The sequence below is a fragment of the Neomonachus schauinslandi genome, chromosome 7, assembly GCF_002201575.2.
Source record: "Neomonachus schauinslandi chromosome 7, ASM220157v2, whole genome shotgun sequence".
In the NCBI taxonomy this organism is placed as follows: Eukaryota; Metazoa; Chordata; class Mammalia; order Carnivora; family Phocidae; genus Neomonachus; species Neomonachus schauinslandi.
In genome coordinates, this window is record NC_058409.1 from 20,354,227 (window position 1) to 20,372,139 (window position 17,913).

The 17,913-nt window shown below is 40.9% G+C and overlaps 1 protein-coding gene and 1 pseudogene across 2 annotated transcripts in view; one reads left to right on the forward strand and one right to left on the reverse strand.

Moving 5' to 3' along the window:
* Positions 1–4,079, forward strand: part of SLC12A2 (solute carrier family 12 member 2) — a 100,980-nt gene extending 96,901 nt beyond the window's left edge. For both annotated transcript variants that reach the window (XM_021702155.2, XM_044917091.1), the window contains 4 exons: positions 51–137; positions 1,421–1,556; positions 1,863–1,930; positions 3,368–4,079. In XM_021702155.2, coding sequence (XP_021557830.1) covers positions 51–137; positions 1,421–1,556; positions 1,863–1,930; positions 3,368–3,503 — 427 coding nt within the window. In that variant the 3' untranslated portion in view covers positions 3,504–4,079. The remainder of the gene's footprint in view (positions 1–50; positions 138–1,420; positions 1,557–1,862; positions 1,931–3,367) is intronic.
* A 4,905-nt stretch (positions 4,080–8,984) lies between these two features.
* Positions 8,985–15,118, reverse strand: LOC110591194 (annotated as a pseudogene).
* Between the last annotated feature and the right edge of the window lie 2,795 nt (positions 15,119–17,913).

Here is a 17,913-nt window from a genome sequence, read left to right on the forward strand (position 1 = left end):
ATACTTACATACAGCTTTCGTGTATCTCAATGCTATTCCTTTTGTTTTAGGATGGCTACTTTGCTTAGCAAGTTCCGGATAGACTTCTCCGATATCATGGTCTTAGGAGATATTAATACTAAACCAAAGAAAGAAAAGTAAGTTGTTGGATAAATTACTCTTCACAGATTTCTGATCCTTTTATGGGTGACCTACTCAGATATTCTAGTAACAGATCATTCTAAACTAATTACCTGGGGTTTTGCCTGCTATCAGTTATATGTGAAGTCAACTCTTTTTAATCTGGCACTGACGGTTGGCATGCTTACAGCAGATACCAAAGTAAGTCTAAAGGGCTTTCAGGTTTTCAGAGAATTCAACTACTGTTGTATAAGTAATTTCTGAAAATCCTAATGACACAGAAATTCCACATGGTTCTTTAAATTTCGATTTTTCATGCCTATCTTCATTACCACTACTCAATCCCTACCCCATCTGATGTATTACTTCTTACTATTTTGCTTTATTACTAAAATAGGAGAATCTAAGAATTTGCCTATAATAGTTGCGTTCAGAATTCTCAAGAGTCAAAGAAAAGTATACTCATGGAATAGTCCACCTGAAAATGGTATATAGAGGATATTATAATTATGTGCATATTTATACCACCAGGCATAATTTTAATTATTCTCAAATAAATGGTGAATAAATGATGAAGCTGGTATAAAGATTTAAATAGAAAATAATAAGGTATGCTTTGTAAGGTTATGGCCAGGGAAGGATTTGTTTCCTTTTATAAAATAATATATACCAGGAACTTTGTATGAGACTTGATACTGAAAAATGTTTTTCACATTCATAGAGGATTAGAATGTTTTTGATGTTCTTTTACTGTCTTACATCTTATTAAGTATCTTTGGATCTAGAGATTAATTCTGCATCTTCTTAAATGTTCAATATCTGCCCACTCCTCTCTTCAGAATATTCTAGTACCTTTTCTACTACTATTCCTCTTTTTCTTCATGGGTACTTGAACTAGGAACACTCTTGAGTATTTTGAGTAAAGGAGCAATACAATTTGACATATTGCTCAAAAGGATCATGTTAGCTACTGTGATGAAAATTTATGTAGGTTGAGGGGGGTGGGCATAGGAGCAGGGGGTAAATACAGAGAGGTGAGTGTGAGCACTTGAAATTGCAATTTTATTATTGTGAATACAGTTCTAAATTTCTTATCAGTTTGAGAAACTAGCGATTGCTGTTTTCTGGATAAGTTGCCGGAGTGATGGTTATAAATTAGGGTATGGAGATGAGCATAATAGATGGAAAACACTTAACTTCTCAAGTTCTAATTTAGCATTTGAGATCTTAATGTTAAGGAGTTGAAATTGAGGTTAACTGTCAGTATTCTTTCTGGGTTTTTGTTTTTGTTTTCTTAAAGTATTGTAGCTTTTGATGAAATGATTGAGCCATACAGACTTCATGAAGATGACAAAGAGCAAGATATTGCAGATAAAATGAAAGAAGATGAACCATGGCGAATAACAGACAATGAGCTTGAACTCTATAAGACCAAGGTATTCTGTCTCTTCTGCTTTTCCTTAATATTCCATTGATGTTTTAAAAAAAATAAGGAAGACATAAGTATCAAGAACTGTCATTTGTTACAGGAGGAACCAGTTGTGTGAATTCAGTCTCCTCTAAGTTGGGTCTGTATGTGAACAGTGTGTATAAATCATTAATTCTTTTCTAAATTAGGGGACAGATATTTTTATTACAGCAAAATTCTTCTGGTTTCTTTTTGTTTACTTATAGTTCTATGAACTACACTAAATTCCGCTTTTCAAATGGTCCAGGAATGACTTTGTCCTGTTTTATTTCAGACTTACCGGCAGATCAGGTTAAATGAATTATTAAAGGAACATTCAGGTACAGCTAATATCATTGTCATGTAAGTACTATCTATACTAAGATTTTCTTGAGCATTCATTTTATGATGATGCAATTAGGATCGATTTCTATATCAAGTACAAACCTATATAAACCCCAGTAATGACTTAACAGTTAGTTATAAGGAAGAAAAAACAAACTTCTGTTAATATACTTTGCTTTAAGCATATGGAGAAATCATTTAAGGTAGGAGGAGAGAAAAGCAAAAATCTTAAGCTTACATGAATCTAAGTAATTCTTTATCATAATAGTTTATTTTGGAATTTTTCCTTTATCTTTTTTCCCACCTTTTAAAAAATTCCTTGGCTTAAAGGACACGACAGCATAGCTCTTAAGCCTATGTGGGGTATGAGGGCCTCAAGTTAAAATTTGGACTCTGGGGTGTGAGGTGTGGGACACCTGGCTGGCTCAGTCAGTCAAAGCGTTTGACTCTTGATGTTGGGGTCATGAGTTCGAACTCCACATTGGGGGGTAGATTGTACTTCAAATAATAAAAAATAAAACCTTAAAAAAAGAAAATTTGGACCCTGGGCAACATCCTCATAGAAATGATACCATCAAGTTAACTTGGGGATTAAATTTAAAAAATGGTTCCCGTCAGAATCTGCACCCCCGTGTTTCCACACACGAACTTGACAGACAGACACTCTGTCCTCCACTGGATATAGACGCTATCTGGCTTTTCTTTCACTAAAGTCAGATTAGCTACATATTACTTGAGCCCAAATTTTCTCCGTCATGGAGCCGCAGTCCTTAAGTAGGTTAAAAAAAAAAAAAAAAAAAAAAGCTCAGGCCTCCAAAAATATGACAAATGATGAAATAAAGCAATACCAAAGGATTGTTATTTTGATTAACAAAAAACAATACAGCAGGAAATTTCAAGTTTTGCTGCTGATGATCAGATATCTGTAATGGAAGATGTTAAAACATAGAAATCTAGAGAGAAACACTATAGAGCAGCTGGTTATACTACCACTACGTACAGATAAAAATGAAAGGAGAAGGTAGGAGATGGAAGTTTAAAATTAATACATAGAATTAATTATGTTTGAATCTCATTTATCCATGTGTGGTTTCTGCTTTCTTAATTTAGGTAGAAACATCCCTTTCTCCTAGAAGAAGTCTGTCCTTACTGAAGAAGGGGGGATGGGAGGTTTAATGTTAGAGACCAAATGTGTTGCAGATAATAGAAATATTCATTTCTGTTCTTATTAGATGAACTTTTAAAAATCTTTTGTTCAAACATGAGAAAGGGGGAATAGTGATATGAGTATTGTCATTGCTACATATGTTCACAGTTTGCCTGCACTCCAAAATAATGTGTAACCATGGTACTTTTTAGTTACTATTATTAGTGACTCAATATGTAATTTTTATTGTGTTTTATTTTTCTCAACTTAAATGCATTGCCTAATTTCCTTTCTCTTTTTGATACCAGGAGCCTTCCAGTTGCCCGGAAAGGTGCTGTGTCTAGTGCTCTCTATATGGCCTGGTTAGAAGCTCTCTCGAAGGACCTACCACCAGTTCTCCTAGTCCGTGGAAATCATCAGAGTGTCCTTACCTTCTATTCCTAAATGCCTCAGTACAGTGGACAGCCCTCCAGGTGGTACTTGAGTGCCTAGTAAAGTCACTGAAATCTTCAAAGACACATTAACATCACAATGGCGAACTGTGACTTTTCTTTCACCTTTTCATTAATTTGAAAGCACACAGGGAAGTTGCTCCACTGATATGTGTATGGAGACTTCAGTTTTAGTCAGTTCTGTATTTCAATCTTAATGAATGATGATGATTCCTTGTTGTTGGACTGAAGCTCACGAGAGTAAAGTTTTCCTTTGCTACTTGAATAGCAATAAAAGTGTGTTATTTTGTGATTGATGAAAGGAGTACAAAAAGCCTTTAGCCTTGAGGTGCCTTCTGAAATTAACCAAATTTCATCCATATATCCTCTTTTATAAATTTATAGAATGTCAAATTTTGCCTTCAGCTGTCATTTTTGTTTCTGGTCTCTCCCACCTTAAAATGAAATGGACACTGCTTTTCTTCTTCCATTGACCAGTTAGTGTTGAGTACTGTATGTTTTCTATTACTTTTATAAAGGTATCTGTTAGATACTAAAGGTGAGAATTAGGGCAAGTTAATGAAAAATGCAAAAAAAAAAAAAAAAAAGCCAACAAACCAAACAAACAAAATGGTAGCCAAAAAGTGACCCCAAGGTTAGGTTTGTATGGGTACATATAAAATGTAGATGTAGGGACAAAAGACCCAATAAACCTTTCTTTTTTTAAAATCTCTAATTGGCTGTTATTTGTACTTTTATTTGAAATCTTAGGGAAGGTTGAAGACTTATTCAGTACTTCTGTATACCAGGCTGAAAAATCCCCTGTTGTCATTCTTTAGACCTAAGTCCTCAAAATCATTTGTATCTATTAGAAGAGCGATCTGTCCTAATTTATAGTTTTCCTCAAATCTTGAGGGACTTTTAAGAAATGCTAAAAGATTTTTCTCAAGGAAAATTAGACAAAGCAATGTCATTAAGTGGAATATTTCAATAAACAATATGTGGAATTCCACTGTACACGTCCTTTATAAATCATTAAAATATTTAGCGTTTCATCAAATGGTTAAATGGACCACTGGTTTCTTAGTGAAATGTTTTTAGGCTTAATTCATTCAATTGTCAAGTACACTTAGTCTTAATTAATATACTCAGGTTTGAACAGATTATTCTGAACATTTAAATTTAATCCATTCTTAATACTTTAAAACTTTTTTGTTAAGAAAAACTGCCAGTTTGTGCTTTTGGAATGTCTGTTTTGACATCATAGTCTACTAGTAAAATTTTGACAGTGCGTACGTACTGTTGCTAAAAGCTTTATATACAATTATTAATGTGAAGTTTTTCATTTTTTATTCAAGGAAGGATTTCCTAAAAACATTTCAAGGGATATATGTCTACATATCTGTATGTGTGTATGTATGTGTGTATGCATACACAGATGCATGTGTGTATATATAATGACATTTATGTTGCTGGTTTTTTGCATTTTAAAGTGATCAAGATTCATTCGATTAACATTTTTTGATTTCAGTAAACATAAGTTCAAAATTAGATTGAGAGAGACAGGTTTCACGGAGAACAAAGGTGATCATCTGAAGGGCATGTAACTTCACACAGTTACTGTTCTGAGAAATGGAGAACGCATCCTCTGCAGTACTGTTCAGTGAGTTCATTGGTATACATTTTGGTGGTGAAGAATATATGCAGATTTCATGAATCTTGATAGATATCATTAACGTCACTATGTTGCCAATAGTGCAGTATTTTTGCTGTGTGAGCATAAACAAAATGAATAGAAAAGTGGAGATCTGATGATATTTTTGAATTCAGACCATTAAAATGAAGTAATTGTTTTTCCAGGTTTTTTTTTTTTCCTACAGTGTAACTCACAACATTGTTCCATTTATTGCAGGTTTAGTAGTGTTTTGGGGGAAAGACAGTAGAAATGTCATATTATTCAGTAAACAATACCGTGTTTGAACTTTTTAAATGGATAATAGGGCATGAACTGAGTGCTGCTATCTTGAAATGTGCACAGGTACACTTATTATTTTTTTTTTTTAATTTTTCCCATTCAGGAAACCATCATTGTGATCTGTACTGCAGGAACCAAATGTCATGCATCATACATATGTGTATAAAGTACATAAAATATATCTAAATATGCATAATGGGGGGAGGGTAATATTGTCTGTGAAATAATGTAAGAAGCTTTTCACTTAAAAAAAATGCATTACTTTCACTTAACACTAGACACCAGGTCAAAATTTTCAAGGTGGTTGTAGTACTCTAATAAATTTCAACAATTCTTAGAGATGCTAGCTAGTGTTGAAGCTATTCTAGTTTATTTTGTTTATGCTGAATTTGATTATTTTAATGCCAAATTTTTTTTTTGAGTTCTAATCATTGGTGATAACTTGGAAATAAATATGTAATGGCATTTGACAGTTCATTATTCCTATAGGTAAATACTCATTGGGTTTAGAGAGAATGGTGGTGTTAAGCTGATGATTATTGGTTAATTAAATCAGATATTTATTTGTTACATTATTTCGTTTGTATTTTAGGTTTCCTTTTACATTCTTTTTATATGCTTTCTGACATTACATATTTTTAAAGACTATGGAAATAATTTAAAGATTTGAGCTCTGGTGGATGTTTATCTACTAAGTTTGAAAATGTAATATTTTGATAATACTGTACTATAACTGTCACACAAATGCTTTTCTAATGTTTTAACGTTGAGTATTGCAGTTGCTGCTTTGTACAGAGGTTACTGCAATAAAGGAAGTGGATTCATTAAAACTATTTAATGTCTACTATTTTATCTGTTTTATAAATCTGTGGCAACTTTGTGATGTACCCTCGGTTATATAACTGTTATTTCACAATGTCGGAGTTTTTTAGTGGCTTTTACCTTTAATATTCCTACCTTAGAAAGTTGTTTGAAATTGTGCACTATCCCTAAACCTTTGAAATAGTCACTATTGATATTTGACAGTGGATTGAACCATAGAAGATACAGCTCATTTTGATTTTTTTTTAAAAAGTGATTTTACTTTTCTAATTCTTTTTACATTATTTTTGGGCCAAATCATGCATTTAGGAATGAGGATACTAGACTAAAATGGATCCATAGTCCCTGTCTTTTCTTCAGAAGATTTTTGGCTAAGCTGACTTACAGTTTTATAAAACATTTTCACTTTCTCATTTGAACATTATAGTAAGTGAGGACAGTTATATATCCAGGACAGTTACTTTTCTCTCTCTTACTCTTGGGAAAGCAACTTGGAGCAATGTAGGGAATTTTCTGAGGTCATGTGGTAAATCAGTGAAGAATGTTGGCCCAGAGCCCAGATCTTTCATCTCCAGGGATATCTCTATTACGCACTCACTGCTGCCTGATCCATAACTGAGAGGGCTGGGATAGACTGGCCATTTCCAAACTAGTCATCCAATATTGCTAGTGAGTGTGTGCTCAGGTAATGCGAATTCCATTTAGAAATAGATTGGCTACAGGCTGGCTTAATAGATCTGAAACGAAATGTAAGTGTCCATTGCATGCTTTTTGCTTCTTGCTTCTTTTCCAATAATCCTACTCTTCAGGCTAGTGACTTCTTTGGGGAGTTAAAAGAGAATTCAAAGGCAGCTATGAATGTGGCATTTCCTAATAGCAGAGCATCCAGTGGTTTTCAAAACAGGGATGGAGTTCACCTTCCAGCCAGCAGGTATTTTTGGTTCCTTCACCAGGAAGAACAGATAAATGCCTCTGATACAATTCTGTCTTTACGTATCAACAGGATGTTTGTAGGTTCAGAGCAAATAGGTGGTAATTTAATGCTTGACTGTTTGAGTAAAGATGGCACAAATCCTGGGAAACACTCATCAGAAAGTACTGTTTAGTTTAGCTAGTTTAGGTAGTAGATTGTGTACACAGAATGTTATCCAGCTGTTATCCATTGTTAACCAACTTGACATACTTGTTTTTGTAGACGACTAAAATACCTAAAGATCTAAGTCCTGTTGCTCTTTATGGAATCTGGAGGCAGTGCTCAGAGACCTCTTTCACACATGATAGGCATTTCAGGTAGGCTACTGAATGGGAACATTAAGAACTTAAGCCCATTTTCTCCTCTTGACTCTAGCCTTGAATTTTGTGTTAGACAAGAGTGAGCAAGTACTGTTTTAGGGAAAAGTGAAGGCCTCTGAATCGGTCCCGCCCTGCTGTGCAGCCTTACTCAGGCAGGCTCTAAGCCTAGATCAGGAACTCATCCCCCAAAACTAGCGTCATGTCACACATATCCTTTGTTCTACTCTTCTCAGATACGAATGCAAATTACCAAGATGTTCCGACCATAGCTGCAAAGGAAAATAAACTGTACTTTTTTTATCCACAGCATAGGATCAGTGATCCGTGGACACTGAACGCAAACATAGAGGCCCGTGACTCAGTACTGGTCAGAATCTCACTAGATGACTGCTGAAGCTTTGGGGCTGGGGGGAGAAACATGGAGATTCTGTCCTGGAAGCGTTCGCTTAGCCAGTCTGATGGGAAGCAGTTTACAGGGCCATTTTATGTCTTTTTTTTTTAAGTTAGTGGTCTTTTTTTATTGGAATAAAAAAAAAAGACTAGCATTTACAACTTGGAATGGACGTAAATTGTAATTTCTTGATCAGCAGTGTTGATGGGTGTGCTGAAGTCCACATCCACAGCCTACTCCGCTGGCTTCAAGTCATGGTTCAGGAGGTTTTAAAAACGAGAGAGTCCCAAGATGCTCCCTTGGTAAAGGTTTCTTTTTAAAAAAAAAAAAAAAATTGTGTGAATGGTGATAGCCTGACACCCATTTCGCTTTAGGACAACGTGGACAGCGCTAAACCAACACACACGGCATGCCACCGGGATGAGTGTCATGGTCACCATGGGTGGGGGCGCCCGGAAGTACGAGAGGGCCGTCCTGCTAAGTGGGGCTACGTCTAGACAGTTTATCCTCACCCATTTTTCTGCACAGCATCCTGAGGTAAACCAATTTTAAATGTTTTGTTCTCAGTAAACCAGCTATGACAATTTATACTAACAAGTTGAATTAGAACACATTTGAAGAAGTTTTAAATTTGTTTTTTACATTTTTCGCTTTTAATACAAATGCCTGACTGTGCCCAGTTGTCAAGCTGCTTGCATGAAAAACTGGCCAGCCCAAACAGTGTATTAATCATGAGCAAATGGAACTGCAAGGAGTCCACTAGGTGCTTCCTTATCATTAAGGTAGTACAAGTATTTATATCGTAGAACTGATGTGTAGCTTGATCTTTAGGGGACAGGAACACCAACCAATACTTGCAGATTTTGTGTGGACAGAAGGTACTTTTGACATTCAGTTTTGCTATATAGAAACAGAATGAGTAAATGAACTTTTTTTTTTTTTTTTGCAAGAGGCTAAGTAAAAGATTCAATCTGATTCTTCTAGAAGGGGGGAAAGGAGTTGAAAGTAGGCCTTCATTTGGCAGTCATCTTCTGTACAAATTCTTCATAGTTGACTTGCCCATCTCCATCAATATCTGCTTCTCTGATCATTTCATCTACTTCTTTATCTGTTAGTTTTTCTCCCGTGACATGACGTAGCTCCGCCGCGCTGATGTGACTGTTGCCATCCTTGTCGAAGACTCTGGATGCCTTGCGAATTTCTTCTTCACTGTCTATATCTTTCATTTTTCTAGCCATCATAGTCAAAAATTCTGGGAAGTCAATGGTGCCATTACCGTCGGCATCCACCTCGTTGATCAGATCCTGCAATTCAGGTTCTGTTGGGTTCTGACTCAGTGACCTCATGACTGTTCCAAGTTCCTTTGTTGTGATGGTGCCATCGCCATCTTTGTCAAATGGGGAGAAAGCCTCCTTGAACTCTGCAATCTGTTCTTAGGTCAGCTGATCAGCCCTGGTGCGAGCGAAGGGAAGAGGAGCAGAGGGAGCGAGGGCGGCTGCACCAGCGCGGGGGCTGCGCGGGCGGGGCGCCTCCGCTGCTCCCGTGTGCCCGCGAGTAACGGCGCCGCGCCCGCGGGGCTCCCAGCATCACTGCCCCATTTTATGTCTTATATCTCTAATAACAGATAAACCAGGGAAAAGTTTTAAAATTAAGCCGACAGTGTTTTTGATTTACGTACGGTTACACATCAAGGCATATTAACTACTTCCGTGAAAGACGATTTTACTTGCTCTTTTATACATACATTTAGCCCCCAATTAAGCCATTTTTGAAGGAGGTGGTCCGAGTTTGAAAAAGAAGCTATAGGAGTTTATCTGAATGACCAATAAGCCACAGGTTATTTTTATTTTAAGCCCTCAGCATTTTTGCTTAAGTCTAGACAGCTCTCCTTCGGGCTCCTAAGAAACTTCACTAAATTTAAAAGATGACAGGGATAATTTGGGAAAGGGGGGGGATGGGTGGAAAGTTAGGCTCCAAGAAAGATTCAAGGATTGTGGAAGATTGGCCTCTTCATGGCTAAAAGTCTTGCACTCATACTTCCTTCTGGGAACCAGTGGATGGTGAAGAATGGAATTAATTTTCTTCCCCGAATTTTAAAATCCTTTGATCATAATCCGCATCTATGAGCCACATGGTACCAATCTCAAAGGTATACCCTACATCCTTGAGGCAGACTTTTGTGACTTTCCCATCAGTGAAGATAATCCTTTGTTTACTGTCTATGCACCTGTGAGTTCAGTGTTATTGTCATAAATTTCACACACGGGCTTTTTTCAGAAAGTTGATAGAACGAAGCACAGGTGTATTATGAACTGAAACACTAACTAGAACAGTGGTGTGCTTCAGAATCGCCTGGAGAGCTTGTTAAACCCTACCATCCTCCTGCTGAATCTCTGTTCTGAGTGAAATTCGTCCCCTTCACATCCGCTGCTTCTCAGGATAACCTTCCCTTCTCTACGGCTGCCTGGGTCCTTCGCGCACGACCCACCACCTTTCTTCCACAGCCACACGTCAACCCATCTCCCCTCAGGCCGGCTGTGAGCTCAAATAATGAGCTCCCCTCCAAATTCCTCATGTTTTTCCTTGTACATTAATCGGACGGTTGTCAGTGGCAGGAACAGAACCCAGAGCCGGCCAACAGAAAATGGAAGGCCAGGGAGACAGCTGAGGGCAGGGACTCTGAAAGCAGAGACTCAGGGCAGCGTCCTCAGGGCTCCGTCTCTCGACCTTTCCTCCTCTGCGGTTTGCCTCTCTAGGCTTGACTTGACTCTTCAGGTGGACTGTCACCACGGAGAGTGCTCAGTGGTGAACCACTCAAGTGGTTCGGCCGCAACTGTAGTGGAAAGATGGTATGTTGGCAGCAGGAGTAACCCCGTGTACGTCAGGGGCCATCCCCTCTGCCTTGGGTTTGCCCTTAGAGTCTGGGGTTTATGTGGCCCGGGACCTGAGGGAAGGGCCTCGGACGTTCGCTCTGCCCCGTCTGGCTGATGCTCCAGGGCCTTGGCTGCCTGGGCTCCAGCAGTTGATTCCGAGGTGGACAGCTATACAGGCCAAACCTAGGCCGCCACCACCTTTACTAGGTTCCCAAAGCTCTGCAGCTCAACACTTACTATCTGTTCCTTCCCCACTCTCCAGCCCAGGTCAGCAGCCGCACAGCCGTGCCCAACTCAAAGTGTGCGCTCAGAGGGCACTTGGCAGAGCATTCCTGGCCCCCCTCGTCCGTGGCAACTCCATCCGTGGCACCTGTTTCGTCTTTTCTCCTTAGGGTGGTATCTCTCTGGAACTCCCACCCACACCACGGGGCAGGATCTCCCCAGCCCTAGAATAAGAACCAGCTCTTCCTTGATGAGTCTTCAGGGGCAGGAAAATGCAGAAAAGCTCAGCTAGTAGGCTCTCGATCACAGAAATGTTTGCTTTTCCCACAACATCTAGAAATGCAGTCACCATTCAGAAATGTAATAGAGTCTTCCCTCACTAAAACAGAGCATACTTTTTCTAAAACAACTGAGAACAATCTGGTTAATTTTCTCTATTATGTTGCATTAAATCTCAGCAGCTCACCTTATTACCCTTGAATACCAAGTCCAACAAATCTAAGAAGCATGGTGCAGGATTAACTTCTTTGTGAGAAGATACTCATTAGTCCCCAGACCGAGGTGGGAGAGAGGCAGAAATCTGAGATGCTTCAGAGAAAAGAATCAATAGGATTGAGTGATGGGTTGTCCTGTGTTGAGCACGAGGATGGAGTCACGGTGCCTTGATGGGTTGAGTATTGTCTTCCTCCTTCTAATTCAGGAAAGATGGGAGAGAAAAGAGGATTCCCATCATCTGAACACTCCCCATATGCTACCTGTTTACTTATTTTAACTTATTTAACTCTCACCAGACCCCTCTGGAGTGGGGAGTATTCTCCTCATGGTAGAGTTGAGGAGCAAGGCTTAGAGGAACTGTGATCACAGTCAGCAGCTGCATCAGGGCAGGAACCTGGGTTAGCTTCTAGAAAGTCTCCTCCACCTTTCCATTTCCTCTCACAGAGGGGCCTCCCAGTACTTTTATCCTCCTTAACTTCTCTGAAAAAACATGGTCTCCTGTAGTAAACAGAAAATCATATTCCTTTCACTGAACTATACTGATGACTTTCTTCCAGGTCACTTTTTTAAAAGTTTAAGACATTGGGGCACCTGGCTGGCTCAGTTGGTAGAGCGTGCAACTCTTGATCTTGGGGTCGTTGAGTTTGAGCCTCAAAGTTCAAGAGATTGCTCTTGTTTATCAGTTATTCTAGTACAAGTTCATCCAACAGAACATGTCAGCTCTCTGTGCAACCTGAGCTCGATGTGCATTTCTGCCAAGAAGCTAATTTTGTGCCATGGTTTTACAAATAGAAGAGTTACTTTGACATTTTGAATTACTTAAGTCTGTTAGAGGTATGAACATGACTTTCCCTTTATAGACTGCTATTTGCAAGATAGTGGTATCTTTTGGATATTAATGAATATCTCTAGAGGTCGATACCTTATAGTGTACTGTTATAGGATTATGAGAAAAAAATTCCATGTGATTTAGGTCATTTCTAATGAGGGGGAGAATTAAAACAAAGAGCATTGCTTCTCTGGATTTGTTTCTTCAGCCATGACACCTGAGGAAATTAATGGAAGTGATAAATACATTAAAAAAATGTGTCTCGTCTAGGAAACAGAAACAAATCCATCAAGAAATGAGAAAACATGTAAAAAAGGAAAAGAATATATGAAGTATATAAATTTTGAAATTATACAAGCATGCTCTACTTAATTGCTAAAAAAAATGTCAATGCATAGGGATTGACATTTAATGAAGGATTATTAAAATCGACACAGCAAGAAGTAGAAAACTTAAGTAAACAGTAACCATGGAATGAACTGAACATAATTTAAGTACTGTCTCCACAGAAGGTTCTGGTCCCAATGATTTTACTGGTAAATTATTTTATTGGTTCAACAGCTAACTGTCACAACTTCCAGACCCCAGTATCTTACGTTTAATTCATATTTAAACACCTCATCCTACATGCACACCTTTTCTCAAACCTGCTTGGCTTCCTGCTTTATTCATTGCCAAATTCCTTCTGCAGCCCTCCTACTTGTTCTCTGAGGCTATCCCATTGTTATTTGATTTCCCAATTAGATTGAGTAACTTCCTTAATACTTTGGCATCTCCAGTGGCTTATCTTAGTTGGGGGCAGTAGGTTTCAATACAGGATTTTTAAATGAATGAAGAAATGAAAAAATCAATTATTTGAAGGAGAAGGCTGATGATGACAGGGAAGTGGATACGTGGAATTAAGGCATGGAGCCTTATTAGGAACGGAGCTTTCTGAATTGATGACTTGGATCAGGGCTCTCCAGTCCTAACAACCACACACTAATATGATTTGCCTGCTGGAAAATGTTCCATGTGTGCTTGAATTCTTGAGGCCCAACTTAAAATAACTATTTCCGTTTGTTAATTTAGTTTCCTTCATGCTAATCATTAGGATATCATTATTTGAAGAAAGCATCATTTAATAAGTGGTTATTGACTCAGTGAATACTTACTGGTGGTTTTCTCCCTAATACTTAGCAAGTGCCTGGCACGTAGTAGGTTGTCAGTAAATATTTATGGAGCAAACGAATGGAATCAACTTGTTTAAAAATAGGGCCTGATTTTCACCAGGTATGCCAATCACTTGTATAAAATGTAATAATGGATCAGCCCCCTCACCGGACGGGGTAAGATGCACACAGACTGTTGGAGCAATGCCTGGTCACGGTGGTATAATGGGGTCCTCTCCTACTCCCTTTGCATCTCCCCATTCTGCTCCTAAACTATTGGGCCATTTCCAATTATGAGTGACCTCTAAAGACAAATAATTAATTATACAAATATTTATTGAATTACTCCATCCCAAGTAACGTTCCAGGGACATAAAAGGGAATAGGACCCTGTCCCTGTCTTAGAGGAATTCAGATGCCTGTTGTAAATAAGTCATTGCAAAAAATGCCAAAATCCAAGAAGAGCGAAACACATTTTTCTAAAAATGCTCTAGAAAGACACTTGCTGGAGAAAAAGGCCACAACTATTGGCTATTATGGGACTTAAAAGTTACACATCGATACCTTTTCCATCTAGCTGACTGCAAAGAAACACAGGGGTATGGATCCCTCTCATGAAGGACTTCACAGTAACAGCTTTTCCATGTGTCATCTCATTTAACCCCAAATCTCCAATAAGCTAGTTTCTATTATTATCCCCGTTTGACATAAGACAAACAGGCTTCCAGATCTTAGGCCATGTCCTTGCTAAGGACCCTTATTTCGACCTTAGAGAAAAATCAGGTGCGGTGTGCTGCAGGTGACATAAGACGAGGAAGCCAGAAGACATCACCTGAAGAAGGCACACGCCCAAGCCCAAGGACCCAGACTTCAAGAGGGGCCTTCACGTTCCCAACACTGAAGCCCAAATGGGCCAGGTCAAGTAGTTCCGAGAGGCTGAGCCTCGGGGAGGGGAGCATAACCTTGAGACCCTTGCTGCGCAGCCTTGGGGGAGAGTTGGTCTAGAGCAGGTGAAGGAGGCAGTAGGGGCAAAGAGAAGGAGAACCGGCAAGGGTGCTGAGGGGAAGGCAGCAAGGAGGTGGAAAGTGGGGGAGGGGACCCGGAGGAGGAGTGGGGTGGAGAAGAGGATCTGAGGAGAGAGCAGTGGGGTTGGGGGGTAAGGGGTGGGGAGGAGGACGGGGCGGAATCAACCGGAGCAGTGGGGAGAAGAACTGGGGGAGGGATCAGCGGGGCGGGGAGGGGGCTGGTGGGCAGAGGAAGAATCCCTGGGGAAGAACTGGGGAGGGGAGCTGGGGCTCGGGAGCTGGGCAGGGGGCGCCCTCCCTGACGTCATCTTTCAAAGGCCCCTCCCACGCCACGTGAGCCAGGAAGCCGGAGCGAAGAAGAAGGGGGGGCGCTGGTGTGCGGCGGCCACGTCCGGGAGGAGAGCGAGCCCACGTTTAGCTAAGTGTCTAGGTGTTTGCTTAAGGGATTAGTCACCTGCTCGGCCAAGTCCCGGCCCGGCTGTTACCGTAAATGCCCTTTAAACGCTCCTCCTCGGTGGTTTTTGTTATTTGAGGATGATTGCACAGTCCCATTGCGGTCTCACAGGTGTCTGCTCTTTTGAGAAAACTTTGCGCCCGGAAGTCCACGAATGGAGGCAAATCTCTGTTTATTATTTAAACCTCCAGTCTTTTGAGAGGTCCTTTTCCAAAACAGGTGACTCTGAGGTTTGACATAATCTCGGGGTCCTCAAAGGAGCGGGGAGTCCTGCTTAACCGGGTCACTCCCCACTCAGGTGCAGACCCACAGGAGGAATCTTGATTGATTTCCTCTCTCTCTCCTTCCCTTTCTTTCTTGTGCCCTCTCTTCTAGCTACTCTTAACTAGTCCGGACTTCATTCATTCCCTTCTGTCGTCTGACATTTCTCAGGTTTCACCCTTTATTTATGGGGGGGGGGGGGGAGGGTTTTGAAAAAAAAAACGGGACTTGAAAATTTTTTTTTCTTTTTTTTTTTTTTAAGATTTTATTTTATTTATCTGAGAGAGAGCGCACAAGCAGGGGGAGCGGCAGGCAGAGGGAGAAGCTGAGCAGGGAGCCCGATGCGGGGCTCGATCCCAGGACCCTGGGATCATGACCTGAACCAAAGGCAGACGCTTAATGACTTGAGCCACCCAGGCGCCCCTATTTTCTACTTTTAAAAAACAGACTGCCTTCCTTGTTCTGACTGGAGTTTTGTTAAAAGCAACCCAGGAAGGAGGACTGACAGGGTGGGGGATGGGTGCGGCGGGGGGCGGGGCGGGCGGGGTGCTGGGGAGATCCCGCGGGCGGGGGCTGCGCGCTCCGCCGATGTCGCCCCGCCAGCCGCGTTTACCCCGACAGGGGCTCCCCCGTGTGGCTCCAGGGGCGAGCAAGTTCTGTGACTTGAGTATTTACTTCGTTCTCTTTTCAGGTTGGAAGACTGGCCCTCGTGAGCTGGCAGGAGAGAAGCTCTTGTTCTCTTTTTAGCACATTTTTCTCTCGCTAAGATTAGAAAAAGTTTCCAGCTTTTCTCAGGCTGACATGGACCTCAGCAGAGAAATTTAGGGACGTCCAGTTTCGAGTAACCAAACTCCGGCCTGGGAAATAATTTGGGGCAGAATGGGCTACTCTTGCCATGCAAATGAGGGAAAGGAAAGAGGTAAGACCTAGGTGAATTGAATATTCTACGTGCCAGGCATTTTACATGATTATTTAATCTTAGAATATCCCAGCTTGAGTAGGCATTGTTCCATTTTACGGAAGAGGAAATTGAGGTTCTCAGAAGCCCAGGGTCTAAAAATGACGTAGCCAGCTGTAACCTGACCGACTCCAGAACTTTGCACTCATGAGCACTCCTACAAGAGGGGAGAGTTTGCTACTTAATTCCCTCTCCCTAGAGATGTCACACTCGAGAGAAATTTCCTCATGTGTCAAGTCCAGTAACCTCACATCTGTATGACTCATCTGTTACGTGAGGATGTCACTTCTGATCTCTGCATTGGTCAAGGATGCTGCATTTTCATATTTAATCTTGAGAACAATTCTATGAGATTATTTTCTGAATTTCAGCTTGATTGAGGTATAGTTGACAACTCAAATCGCAAGATGTTTAAAGTATACATTGTGATGATTTGAGATACTTTTACAATGTGAAGAGATTCTTCCAACCAATTAATTTTTTTCTAACCAATTAATTAATACATTTGTCATCATCATCATCGTCATTATTGATAGTACATAAAATGAAGTGAGGCTGAGGGAGATTATGACAGCAAATGCATTGTTTTCCCCATCTAGTTCTGTGAAATCCATTCTTTTAAAAGGTTTTATTTTTAGGTAATCTCTACACCCAACGTGGGGCTCAGACTCACAACCCCAAAGATCAAGAGTCACCTGCTCGGGCGCCTGGGTGGCCCAGTTGGTTAAGCGACTGCCTTCGGCTCAGGTCATGATCCTGGAGTCCTGGGATCCAGTCCCGCATCGGGCTTCCTGCTCGGCGGGGAGTCTGCTTCTCCCTCTGACCCTCCTCCCTCTCCTGCTGTCTGTCTCTCATTCCCTCTCTCAAATAAATAAATAAAAAATCTTTAAAAAAAAAAGAGTCACCTGCTCTACCAGATGAGCCAGCCAGGTGCCCCAATGTGAAATCCATTTGATCCCCATATCAAGCTGCCATACATCTGCCTTTATAGACTAGTTTTTAAAAAATTTTCAGAGGAGGGTGTTAGGTGATTCCTAAGGTTATATTAGGAGTTAGGGCGTCAATATATGAATTGGGGGGGCAGACATTCAGTCCATAACAATCACTTTAGCAAATTCAGGCAAAAAAACACACCTGTCTCCCAGAAGGTCCAGCAAAACCTGCGGCTGGCTGGCTGCCACTGGCCCTTGTGGGACCATGAGCTTGTTTTTGTACCAATCACTTTGGCTAACCAGGCCAGTGATCAACCCCGAAGCCAGGAATGGGTCAGCTCCATCAAAATGAGAGAGGAAGAGAAGGAAATTATGAGCTCTCATCAAGGAAAAGGGGCAGGATGAGGGCAAGTGACGACTAGCCCACAGTGCAAGGCCACAAGACAGGGAGGCTGCGTGCCAGGCTGAGGTGGGGCTGAGGTTTCCTATGTGACCAAGGACAAGTCAGCAAACCTCTCTGTGCTCTTGGCATCGCCAGCCAGATCACTGGGAAGACAAGGGGAGACACAGATGTGAAGCCCTTAAGAATCAGCACTCACAGGGGTGCCTGGGTGGCTCAGTCGTTAAGCATCTGCCTTCGGCTCAGGTCATGATCCTGGGGTCCTGGAATCGAGCCCCGCATTGGGCTCCCCGCTCAGCGGGAGGCCTACTTCTCCCTCTCCCACTCCCCCTGCTTGTGTTC